We start from the raw sequence: 13,542 nt of genomic DNA, 5'->3' as shown, positions 1-13,542 counted from the left end.
GCAATTTCTTCATCAAACAACACTGTTTCACGATGCATCAGTGACATGGCAGGAGATGTTTTGAAACAATTACTGCTTCGCATACAAGCCAGTGAATTCTTTGCTTTACAGCTGGATGAGTCAACAGACGTGGCAGACCTGGCACAGCTCCTGGTATATGTCGGTTACGTTTATGGGGGGTCAATTAAGGAAGACATCCTCTTCTGCAAACCACTGGAAACCAGTGGGTGATGTCTTTTCTGGCCTGAATGATCTGAATCTATGATTACAGGGACTCTCCGCAACTATATTCAATGTGTGGGTCAAAATTGAGGCTATGATTAAGAAGTTGGAGCTCTTCTCTGTCGGCATTAACAAGGACAACACACAGATCTTTTCATCATTGTATGATTTTTTGTGTGCAAATGAACTCAAGCTTATGGACAATGTCAAAAGTGATATAGTGAATCACCTGAGTGATCTGGGTGCGCAATTATGCAGGTACTTTCCCGAAGCGGACGACACAAACAACTGGATTCGTTATCCCTTTCCTGCCCTGCCTCCAGTCCACTTACCGATATCTGAACAAGAGAGCCTCATCGAAATTGCAACAAGCGGTTCTGTGAAAATTGAATTTAATCAGAATCCACTGCTAGATTTCTGGATAGCGCTGCGCTCATAGTTTCTTGCCTTGGCAAATCGCGCTGTTAAGACACTGATGCCCTTTGCAACCACATATCTATGTGAGAGTGGATTCTTGGCCCTCACTAGCATAACAACTATATACAGGCACAGACTGTGTGTGGAAAATGATTTAAGACGAAGACTCTCTCCAATACAACTCAACATTGCAGAGTTATGTGCATCCTTTCAAGCATACCCTTCTCATTGACCTGTGGTGAGTTATTCACAATTTTTGATGAGCAAATAAGGTTTTATATGTAAGATGGCTAAATAAAGAGCAAAATGATTGATTATTATTATAATATTATTTGTGCCCTAGTCCTATAACAGCTCTTTGTCACTTCCCACGAGCTGGGTTGTGACAAAAACTCACACAAATTCTTATGTTTAATAAATGTATCGTATAGTGTGTGTGGCAGGCTTACAATGATGGCAAAAAACAACATTTGAGATTGAGCTGACCCTGGTGCTAGAGGGAGTACGCAGCTGGAGGTTGAATGCTTGAAGGACTATAAAAAGTTTGGGAACTACTGATCTGCACTGATGGAAGTGGATTTAACAGGTGACATCAATAAGGGATTCACCTGGACAGTCTACGTCATGGAAAGAGCAGGTGTTCTTAATGTTTTGTATACTCAGTGTAGATATCTCTATTATGTGAGGGAATACTTTGGAACATACAGTCTTTCCAACATTAAAACCACTTGGAGCTGATTTGCTGGTGTTTTTACATTCTTAATGTCCAACAATAAAAATAAATACATTGGGGAAGTTGGTGAACCCTTGTCTAAATCTTCTCCCCCTCTGTCACCTGTCTTACTCTTTCCCCCTCCATCTCGTACCTTGCAGGTTCCCAGTACTCCAGGCATGCTGTTACAGTCCCGGAGGGTGAACTTGACCTCAATGTAGATCCTCCTGGCTCCATCACGAGCGATCCAGCCTGTCCTCAGCCAGTTGTTCTGACTGGGACTCATCACGTTACACACCTGGTATGTGTGGATGGGGCTGAAATACTCATCCATCTCATTGATGGAATCCCACTGCAGGAAGAGGAGAGGAAGATGCAGGAGGGAGAGAGAGGAGTGAGGGGTTAAGAGATAAAGTTAGACAAGAAGGGAGAGGGAAACAGTCCTGTTCAATCAAGTGTAGAGAATACCCACACTCCATTTTCTGTGTAAGTAGTTACTAAAATATATTTAGATTGAAATGTGTTTTCTCTGAAACAAAATATATTCATGACTTGTTCCAGAAAACTTGTATAAAACAGTGCAGGCTGAGTAGCATCATAGGATGAACAGCCATGTCAGTCAGGCAGATCTGCTACAGTAACAGCATGGTTATGCTTACATCCACAGCTCCCAGTAATAGCATCAGTCAGAAACACATTGTGTCTGTGACAGTGTTGTTTGTGTTGTAATATAGAGTCAGACATCTATACAACGGGCATATCAATTGCATATCAGCTCTAAGTGACTATTTACGTGACGCGCGGTATGTCACTCTGTGTTTGATACACAACAACATTCACTCTCTAAAAGCAGGATGTTCCACTGTATAATTGGCCCAGCGTCATCCGGGTTAGGGGAGGGTTTGGCCCAGCGTCATCCGGGTTAGGGGAGGGTTTGGCCGAGGGGGCTTTACTTGGCTCATTGCGCTCTAGCGACTCAATGCATCAATGCTTTCTCTCAGTATAATGTATGCGTTATATGTAATGACTGTTATGGCTCCCGAGTGGCGGAGCGGTCTAAGGCACTGCATCTCAGTGCAAGAGGTGACACTACAGTCCCTGATTCGAATCCAGGCGGAATCACATCCGCCGTGATTGGGAGTCCCATAGGGCGCTGCACAATTGGCCCAGCGTTGTCCGGATTTGGCCGGGTTAGGCCGTCATTGTGAATAAGAATTTGTTCTTAACTGACTTACCTAGTTAAATAAAAAAAAAGATAAATGTGTTATGATTAGCCTAGCTGTCTAGAGGGAATACAAGCAGTAGCTACAAGTCATGACAGAGAGGTTTTCATCCACACACCTGTAGATTACTGTAATGACACCTAGATAGGGGTGTACAGGCTTTCTGCTGCCAATTAACTCATAACCCCTGGTATTTGTGCGCTCGTGCCTGTCTCTATCCAGCTGTGACCAGGAATAGTGGACTGACTGTGAGTCAAGCATAAAGGTCCAATGCAGCTGTTTTTTCTCAATATAAAATCATTTTTGGGTATCAATTAAGTACCTTACTGTGATTGTTTTCAATTAAAATTGTAAAAAATAAACAAAAATAGGTTCTTAGCAAAGAGCAATTTCTCAAGCAAGAATTTTGCTAGGGCTGTCTGGGAGTGGTCTAAGTGGGGAGGGGAAAACTGAAAATTAGCTGTCATTGGCAGAGATTTGGAACTCATTCTTATTGGTTTATTATCTAATTTATTTCCTGGTTATGTCACCAGGCAGGACAGTACTCCATCCCACCAAAACATGCTGAAATTTCAGGCAGTCTTTTCACACAGCTCCTATACTAAAAAGGTATTATCATAATGTTCGCAATTTCACAGCATTATTCTAACCTCATAATGAGGAAATATATATAAAACACAGGCAAATCATGTTTTTGACTGCAGTGGGCCTTTAAGGTTGCCTCCAGATAACATATATACCACTGCAGCATGGGTTCAAATCCAGCCCACTGCTATTTCAGCACATGAGGAGCGGGACTGCCCCAAACTGCTGCTACTAAACACAGACACAACCACGGACACACCCAGTGCTACAGACAAAGTACTATTCCAAGTCCGCATTCAAATGTAGGCCTGTTCCTACTTCAAAACGTTCAAGAGATCTAGATGTAGAACCCAGGTCAAACAGAGTAATTGACAATGAGGTTGGGAGGTGGTTTTTGTCCTATTTGATAGAATTCCTCTACGGTTAGCAAAAATGATTATTTTCATGTAACAGTTTGAGAATCTAGAGAGTCTAGAGAATGAAAGAGAGGGGGAGAGAGAGAGTGAGAAGAGAGAGAGAAAGAGAGCGAGAGTGTGCATGCGTGTGTGTCCATCCCTGGGGCTTAGCGGGTTCCTCCTGAGCTGAATGCATTATGTGAGTGTCTGAGTAATTGAAAGGGAAAGAGTTGACCTGGGCAGAGCTTTTGGCCGGAGTCAAATGAACTTGGCTCCAGCTAAGAAGACTGGGCTTCCCAAAGAGACCCACCACCTCCCTCCTCACCCCTCCTCCCCCGAGGCAGCACCACAGAGAAATCAATGCAGTAATTAAGATCTTGGAAGTCTCACCCGTCTCACCCCTTTCACACCCTCCTCCCCTCATCTTATCTGCTAAATTAAAATCGTCCTTGAACTCATGAAGCCCTGCTCTAATTAGCCGATCTAGGACCTCTCTATCTCTCTCATTATCCCTCCTTCCCATTAACATCTTCTTTCACACTCTTCTTTACTTGGGAAATGCATATTTCTGCGGGAGAGAACTTCGAGCAGAAGGGTGTTTTCACATAATGAATCAGACACACCTGGGGCGGTTCCTTGGCACGTTTGTGACACTTTGAGAACCAGTGATGTGAATAGATTATGAGCCGTACGGGATAAATGAGAAGGCTATATGTTGTGACAGTAGGATAAAGGGTTAAAGAGACTGGCTGCTGTCAGCTCTACTGAGTGTTCCATGGACTGTTTGTTTGCCTAAGTAACAGGGAGATGAGATGACTATCGCCACGACAAAACATATATAAATGGCCACAGAGACGAGTGGTGCTGTGTTTTTGAGAGAGAGAGAACATTTCCTGCCTGCCAACCCAGACAATTTCCCATCAGGATACATCAGATGTGGCATCCACAGACAACACACTTGTCCCATTCCCTCTCTCTTTCTCACACACACACACACACACACACACACACACACACACACACACACACACACACACACACACACACACACACACACACACACACACACACACACACACACTGTCAGCTCACTAAATTACGTTTGTTGACACTAACATTGTATCTATATTACACAACAACATCAACATGTGCTTGTGTTTCAATAAAGATTAAGCATGGTGCACCAGAGACACAGACATACAGTACATGTGTAACCACATAGAACCACAGACATACAGTACATGTATAACCACATAGAACCACAGACATACAGTACATGTATAACCACATAGAACCACAGACATACAGTACATGTATAACCACATAGAACCACAGACATACAGCACATGTGTAACCACATAGAACCACAGACATACAGTACATGTATAACCACACAGAACCACAGACATACAGTACATCTATAACCACATAGAACCACAGACATACAGTACATGTGTAACCACATAGAACCACAGACATACAGTACATGTATAACCACACAGAACCACAGACATACAGTACATCTATAACCACATAGAACCACAGACATACAGTACATGTATAACCACATAGAACCACAGACATACAGTACATCTATAACCACATAGAACCACAGACATACAGTACATGTGTAACCACATAGAACCACAGACATACAGTACATGTATAACCACATAGAACCACAGACATACAGCACATGTGTAACCACATAGAACCACAGACATACGGTACATGTGTAACCACATAGAACCACAGACATACAGCACATGTGTAACCACATAGAACCAGACATACAGTACATGTGTAACCACATAGAACCACAGACATACAGTACATGTATAACCACACAGAACCGCAGACATACAGTACATGTAGAACCACATAGAACCACAGACATACAGTACATGTGTAACCACATAGAACCACAGACATACAGTACATGTATAACCACATAGAACCACAGACATACAGTACATTTGTAACCACATAGAACCACAGACATACAGTACATGTGTAACCACATAGAACCACAGACATACAGTACATGTATAACCACATAGAACCACAGACATACAGTACATGTATAACCACATAGAACCACAGACATACAGTACATGTATAACCACATAGAACCACAGACATACAGTACATCTATAACCACATAGAACCACAGGCGATATTTTGAAGGAATTATTACACTTCTGATCTATAATCATAATATCTCTGATTCATCCTTCTTTTTCTGCCTTGGATTGTATTCTTTCATGCCTTCGTTTTATTCCAAGTAATTTAGCATTTCCATTGAAATGAAAGAATCCCTTTAAGCACAAAGAGCTAGGCTTGTGCTGTCTAAGTGACTGAGAGGAGGAGATGAGCGGTAACAAACGCAACACAAAGGCACTGTGATGAGATCTAATACTGAGAAACACTATATCTGTCCATCTGCCTGACAGAACAGCAGTACTGGTATAGATACACAGTATAGTGTGCACCAAGGAGAGTGAGCGAGAAAGAGAGAGAAAGAGAAAGAGAAAGAGGGAGAGAGAAAATACCTACACAGATTGTCAGAAAGAGTGAGGACCCAGTCTAAAGAGACTGATCACCTACACAGTGAGAGCGAGTGAGTACCTACACATAGTGGGAGAAAAGGAAAACAGGAAGTGAATAGAGTGTGAGAGTGAATAACTACAGATTGTCAGAAGGACAATGAGCACCTACCAGTGCCTTCAGAAAGTATTCATACCTCTTGACCTACAGCCTCAAAACATGTTTTTAGAAATGTTTGCTAATTTATTGAATTAGAAATACAGAAATATCTCATTTACGTAAGTATTCACACCCACTCCTGAATTGTGCAACATTTGCCCTTTATAAAAAAGAAAAGCTCTGTCAAATTGGTTCTTAATCATTGCTAGACAACTATTTTCAGGTCTTGCCATAGATTTTCAAGTAGACTTAAGTCAAAACTGTAACTCGGCCACTCAGGAATGTTCACCGTCTTCTTGGTAAACAACTCCAGTGTAGATTTGGGTTTGTGTTTTAGGTTATTGTCCTGCTGAAAGGTGAATTGATCTCCCAATGTTTGGAGGAAAGCAGAATAAACCAGGTTTTCCTCCGGGATTTTGCCTGTGCTTAGAGAGTGTGCTTAGAGAGTGATACTTGGATTTGCTCCAAACATAACACTTTGTATTCAGGACAAAAAGCATTACTTTAGTTGCTTGTTGCAAGGATGCATGTTTTGGAATACTTGTATTCTCCACAGGCTTCCTTCTTTTCACTCTGTTCATTAAGTTAGTATTGTGGAGTAACTACATTGTTGTTGATCCTTCCTCAGTTTTCTCCTATCACAGCCATTAAACTCTGTAAGTGTTTTAAAGTCACCATTGGCCTCATGGTGAAATCCCTGAGCGGTTTCCATCCTCTCCGGCAACAGAGTTATGAAGGACGCCTGTATATTTGTAGTTATTGAGTGTATTGATACACCATCGGAAGTGTAATTAATAATGTCACCATGCTTAAAGGGATTTTCAATGTCTGTTTTTTTTTGTTCTACCTATAAGTGCCCTTCTTTGTGTGGCATTAGAAAACCTCCGGTCTTTGTGGTTGGATTTGTGTTTGAAATTCACTGCCCGACCGAGGGACCTTACAGATTATTGTATAAGATGAGATAGTCATTCAAAATCATGTTAAACACTATCATTGCACACAGAGACTCCATACAACTTATTATGTGACTTGTTAACAATTGTTTTACTCCTGAACTTATGTCGGCTTGCCATAACAAAGGGGTTGAATACTTACTGACTCCAGACATTTCAGCTTTTCATTTAAAATGAATTTGTAAAAATGTTGAACAACAGAATTCCACTTTGACATTATGGGGTATTGTATGTAGGCCAGTGACCAAAAAAATCTAAATTTAATCGATTTTAAATTCAGGCTGTAACACAACAAAATGTGGAAAGAGTCAAGGGGCGTGAGTACTTTCTAAAGTCACTGTACATACACCGTCAGAAGGAGAGTGAAAATGGCACACTTTCAGGATGTCTATATAACATCCATTCCCAATCCCCTCGTAGCGGATGAATCAGAAGTAGAGTCACGTTTAGTACACTTGTCACCCAAAGACCAGCCCTAACAGTCAGAATCCTGCTCAGTGTCATCAAAGATTCCACAGCCTTTTTTCAGTCGTCACATACACTGCTGCTACTATTTGTTTTTCCTAGTTATATGTACTGTACATATCTACTTCAATTACCTCGTACCCCTGCACATGGACTCGGTACTGGTACCCTGTGTATATAGCCAAGTTATCGTTACTCATTGTGGATTTATTATTACGTGTTTTACTTTTCTATTATTTCTCCATTTTCTTTCTCTCTGCATTGTTGGGAAGGGCCCGTAAGTAAGCATTTCACAGTTAGTCTGCACCTGTTGTTTATGAAGCATGTGGCAAATAAAATGTATTTTATTTGAGTCTGCAGAAACACATAGGTTCCATCACAGAGGATAGAAACCACAGAGAAAAATACTCTCTGCTCTTAGAGAGATTTAATTTCAGATTAGTGTGTGGCATGGAATAACCCTTTAAGTCAGTTAAAGAGAGAGGGATAGAAAGACAGAGAGAGACAGACTGACAGCGAGAGAAATGGTGAGAGAAAGAATGAAAGAGAGAATGAGCGGGAAAGGGAGAGAGGAAAGGAAAATAAGAGAGGGAGGGGGAGAGAGAAAGTGAGAAAGGGAGAGAAAGATGGAAAGATGATGAAAGAGAGAGTGTCAGACAGAGAGAGAAGGAAAGGGGGATTGGGAAACAAAAGACAGAGGGAGGGAGCGAGAAAGAAGAAGTGGCAGATAGAGTGCCTTCAGAAAGTATTCATACCCTTTGACTTATTCCACAATTTTTTGTTACATTCTGAATTCAAAATGGATTAAATCTTTTTTTTCCCCACCCATCTAAACACAGTACCCCATAATGACAAAGTGAAATGTATTGAAAATGAAATATCTAATATACATAAGAATTCACACCCCCTTTGCTACGACACTCCAAATTGAGTTCAGGTGGATCCAATTTCCTTTGATCATCCTTGAGATGTCACTACAACTTCATTGGAGTCCACATGTGACCAATTCAATTGTTCGAACTGATTTATTAAGAAACAGACCTGTCTATATAAGGTCCCACAGTTGACAGTGCATGTCAGAGCAGAAACTATACCATGAAGTCCAAGGAACTGTCCGTAGATCTCCGAGACAGAATTGTGATGAGGCATACAGTACCAGTCAAAAAATGTGGACACACCTACAGTACTCGTTCAAGGGTTTTTCTTAATTTGACTATTTTCCACATTGTAGAATAATAGTGAAGACATCAAAACTATGAAATAACATGTACGTAGTTCTCGCTTGCTCCCTCCCTCTGTCTTTTGTTTCCCAATCATGTAGTAACCAAAAAAGTGTTGAACAAATTAAAATATATTTTAGATTTTAGATTCTTCAAAGTGGCCACTCTTTGCCTTGATGACAGCTTTGCACACTCTTGGCATTCTCTATTCTATAGATATGGGTAAACTAATCTCTGTGTGGGCATGGTGACAGCGATAACATTAATTGCACAGGTCTAATATCAATGCGGTAGAAGGTGTAATGGTGTGACTCTGATATCCAGTTTCTTTGTGTGTGTGTGTGTGTGTGTGTGTGTGTGTGTGTGTGTGTGTGTGTGTGTGTGTGTGTGTGTGTGTGTGTGTGTGTGTGTGTGTGTGTGTGTGTGTGTGTGTGTGTGTGTGTCTATTCTTTAGATATAGATAACCTAATCTCAGCCTTAAAGCTCTCACGATCCAAGCCCATTTCAGAGAAACTTTCATGCTCTATACGGTCTATAAAACAGGCCTGATGATTGATTGAAAACACTGTTTGTACTGTACACTGGTATTGACAATATTCAGGAAGCTATACGTTTTATATAATGAAAGGTCACGCTTCTCTCTTGTGTTCCATTTTTCTGCCATGTTCCCTCTCTCTCAGGTCTCTATCCCCTTTGTTCGCTCTCTCTCTCTCTCTCTCTCGGCTAGTCCGAATGTGTGTGTGTGTGTGTGTGTGTGTGTGTGTGCGTGTGTGTGTGTGTGTGTGTGCGCATGTGTGCGCGCATGCGCGTGTGTCAGACCTGTGTTTTGGCAGGATCCATCTGTACTGTCCCATCAATCACACACTGTTTCAGGTAACAACTGCACCTGCTTCAGACCGTTGGGGGCTTCTCTCTCTGTGTGTGTGTGTGTATGTATGTGTGTGTGTGTGTGTGTGTGTGTGTGTGTCTGTCTGTCTGTCTGTCTGTCTGTCTGTCTGTCTGTCTGTCTGTCTGTCTGTCTGTCTGTCTGAGAAAGATACAAATAGCATGTGTGTGATGATAATGACTGTGGGGGTTCGTGGGTTTTTGACACTTTGGCAAATCATCGTTTTTGCTTTGCGAGTTCATCACCCCCGCTCTTCACAAACAAACATCCACACCCCCACACACACACACACACACACACACACACACACACACACACACACACACACACACACACACACACACACACACCACACACACACCCCCACACACACACACACACCCACAGTCCTGTCACTGGTATCGATTGCATCATGGGGCGGCCGGTGGATGAACCTGTCATGACCGATAAGGAGTGGACAGCAAGATAATAAAGTCTTCCTGCTCTGCCTGATGGCTCCTGACATCTGTGTGTGTATGTGTGTGTGGTGTGTGTGTGAGAGAGAGAGTTTTGCAGCTCTCTGCGGCTCCTGGGGCTGCCCACGGGCGTCCTCAGTGCAGCCTGACTAAATTGGATAGAAGGAGGCCCCCTGACGGGGAGGCGTGATACCTCATGATGTCATATAAATGAGCCGCAGACAGGGGGGAGAGCTAGGGGCGCTAATAAAAGGCCTCTCAATCTGTCACGCACACGCACACACACACACACACACACACACAGGGCTAATCAGCAGTCTATTACAGTTTGTCATATGTCCCATCGTCAGTCCTGATAAAATTTATTTTAAGACCTTTCTCCTGTCAATCTAGATATTACACCCAGTCTTTTCCATGCACCTGCTATCTCCATTCTGAGGTTATCTATTTCTGTCCTCTTTCTACGGGTATGTAGCCTACCATACTGAACATCAACCATTCCCTTCTCCTCTCTGCGGAAGTGTAAGATAGTGTTCACACTTTGGCTGTTCTATACGCATTCTACGCTTCATGTTTCCTGGACACACAGTCAGCCACAAGCTTTGGAACGTTCCCCTCTTCCTCTATCTCTCCAGTGCTTACCTCTCCATCGCTCCCTCTCTCCTTCCCTTCATCTCTGACTGGCGCTCACACACACATCGGTATGCTCTCTTTCCCCTCCCCTCTCTTTCTCTCTGTCTCTTCCTAGGCCTGTCCAGGATTTCACAATCGATGAGCAGCAGGGAGACAATTTTAATCCATACCACAAACCCAGTAACACAAACACACACACACACAAACCAGACACACACGCACGTGCACACACACACGTACGTGCGCAGACACAGACACACGCACACGCACACACAGACTAATCTACCAGCAGCCCAGCCATTGCTGCTGTTATTTCTTTTCCTATAGGCAGTGGGATACCTCTCTATCTCTGCACACCTCACTCTCTGTCCATAGTCTCTCTCGCTCTCGCTCTCGCTCTCGCTCTCGCTCTCGCTCTCGCTCTCTCAATCTCTCTCTCAATCTCTCTCTCAATCTCTCGCTCTCTCTCTCTCTCTCTCTCTCTTCATCAGAGGGTTTCTAAAGCCTGATGAGAGGTCAAAGTAAAAAATGAGATGACAGAAAACTGGTGTTGCTGGGTGGAACATTTCATACACCATCAGAGTAGCAAAATTACCAGAGTTTTGTCTGTATGTGAGCCTGTGACCCTGTGTGTGTGTGTGTGTGTGTGTGTGTGTGTGTGTGTGTGTGTGTGTGTGTGTGTGTGTGTGTGTGTGTGTGTGTGTGTGTGTGTGTGTGTGTGTGTGTGTGTGTGTGTGTGTGTGTGTGTGTGTGTGTGTGTGTGTGTGTGCGTGCGTGTGTGTGTGTAGTGGCCTATCAGTCTGCTTCGTTACAGAAGCTGTCATGACTCCCGTTTATCACAGATCCCATGGGGGAGAGCCTTCCCTCCACAAGGGCAATGCTACCACAGCTCAGCAACTCACCACTACTGCCAACATACACCACACACACACACACACACACACACACACACACACACACACACACACACACACACACACACACACACACACACACACACACACACACACACAAACACAAACACACACACACGCACACGCACACACACACACACCAAAACACAGAAATGTCCACATATATATGCATTCCCATACTATCAGTTACATTTTCTGCCAGTCATCTCTTTCTGTCCTTCTATTCCTGCAGTTTATTTATTCCTCACACACATACAGAACCCCATGTGTGAGAGGCATCACAATAAACATGCCACTGCAGGGATGTGAACACACACATAGGAATTCATGGAATACCAAGTGAGGAATATCACGATAAATCCTCACATCTGTCAAATCAAATCAAATGATCCAGTACACTTTGATTATACCTCAAATTTTAGAATTACCCTTTTTCTAAAGTCTTGAGTGCAGATACGTGCGGTAGAGAGGTCTCTGCTAAGCACTGCTAGGGTTCTGACTAAGAGCTTTCTAAGAGCCTTCTTAAACTGAGCTTTTAAGGGTATTTTCACCACTGAGATGAGATTTACATAACATATGTGATGCGGAGTAGAACTCCCTATCTGAAAAACAGCTTCTATCTCAAGGCCATGTGACTGTTAAATAGCCATCACTAGCCGGCTACCACTCAACCCTGCACCTTGGAGGCTGCTGCCCTATATACATAGACATGGAATCACTGGTCACTTTAATAATGGAACACTAGTCACTTTAATAATGTATACATACTGCTTTACTCATTTCATATTATATACTGTATTCTTTTCTACTGTATTTTAGTCAATGCCACTCCGACATTGCTAATCCTAATATTTATATATTTCTTAATTCCATTATTTTACTTTTAAATTTGTGTGTATTGTTGTGAGTTGTTAGATATTGCTGCACTGTTGGAGCTAGCAACACAAGCATTTCGCTACACCCGCAATAACATCTGCTAAATATGTGTATGTGACCAATAACATTGTCACGTCCTGGCCAGAAAAGGGGTTATTTGTCATTGTAGTTGGTCAGGGCGTTGCAGGGAGTGTTTGTGTTGTGTTTTGGGGGTTTTTGTCTAGGGGATTTTGGTTCTAGTTTTCATTTTCTATGTTCCGTTTTCCAGGTTTGCCGAGTGTGGTTTCCAATCTGAGGCAGGTGTCTTTTGTTGTCTCTGATTGGAAGCCATACTTAGGCAGCCTGTTTTCCTTTGGGTTTTGTGGGTGGTTGTTTTTCGTATGGTGCTTGTGTCCTTACAGAACTGTTGTTTGGCATTTGTTTATATTTTGTTTAAGTGTTCTCTTATGCTATAAATAAAGAAGATGAGCATGATACCCGCTGCGCCATGGTCTAGCTTTAACGACGCACCTGACAGAACCACCCACCTAAAGAAGACCAAGCAGCGGGGTAAGGAGCAGGGGAAGAGTGGAGAAAAATGGACTTGGAAGGCGAAACGGCGATTCTGGGAGGAGAAGTTAAGTCAGCTACAGGAGCCTGAGAGGCAGCCCCCAATTTTTTTTGGGGGGGGGGGGGCACACAGGGAGATTGGCGGAGTCAGGCAATAGACCTGAGCCACCTCCCCGTGCTTACCGTGGGGAGCGGTTGATGTGGAGAGCACCGTGCTATGCAGAAGTGCGCACGGTCTCGCCCATCTGCACGCACAGTCCGGTACGGTCGATACCAGCCCCCCGCAAGTGCCGTGCTAGAGTGGGCATCCAGCCAGGGAGAAGTGCGCCGG

At 43.1% G+C, this 13,542-nt stretch overlaps 1 protein-coding gene across 1 annotated transcript in view; it reads right to left on the bottom strand.

Annotated features, from left to right (window-relative positions):
- epha8 (eph receptor A8) overlaps positions 1–13,542 on the bottom strand; it is a 95,812-nt gene that overhangs the window by 38,164 nt on the left and 44,106 nt on the right. The window contains exon 3 of the mRNA XM_029775232.1: positions 1,506–1,703. Within this exon, the coding sequence (XP_029631092.1) occupies positions 1,506–1,703 (198 nt within the window). The remainder of the gene's footprint in view (positions 1–1,505; positions 1,704–13,542) is intronic.

This window comes from Salmo trutta, chromosome 14 (genome assembly GCF_901001165.1).
Source record: "Salmo trutta chromosome 14, fSalTru1.1, whole genome shotgun sequence".
Classification (NCBI taxonomy): Eukaryota; Metazoa; Chordata; class Actinopteri; order Salmoniformes; family Salmonidae; genus Salmo; species Salmo trutta.
Note: the sequence above shows the minus strand (reverse complement) of the source record. Positions and strands in the feature narration are given on the sequence as shown.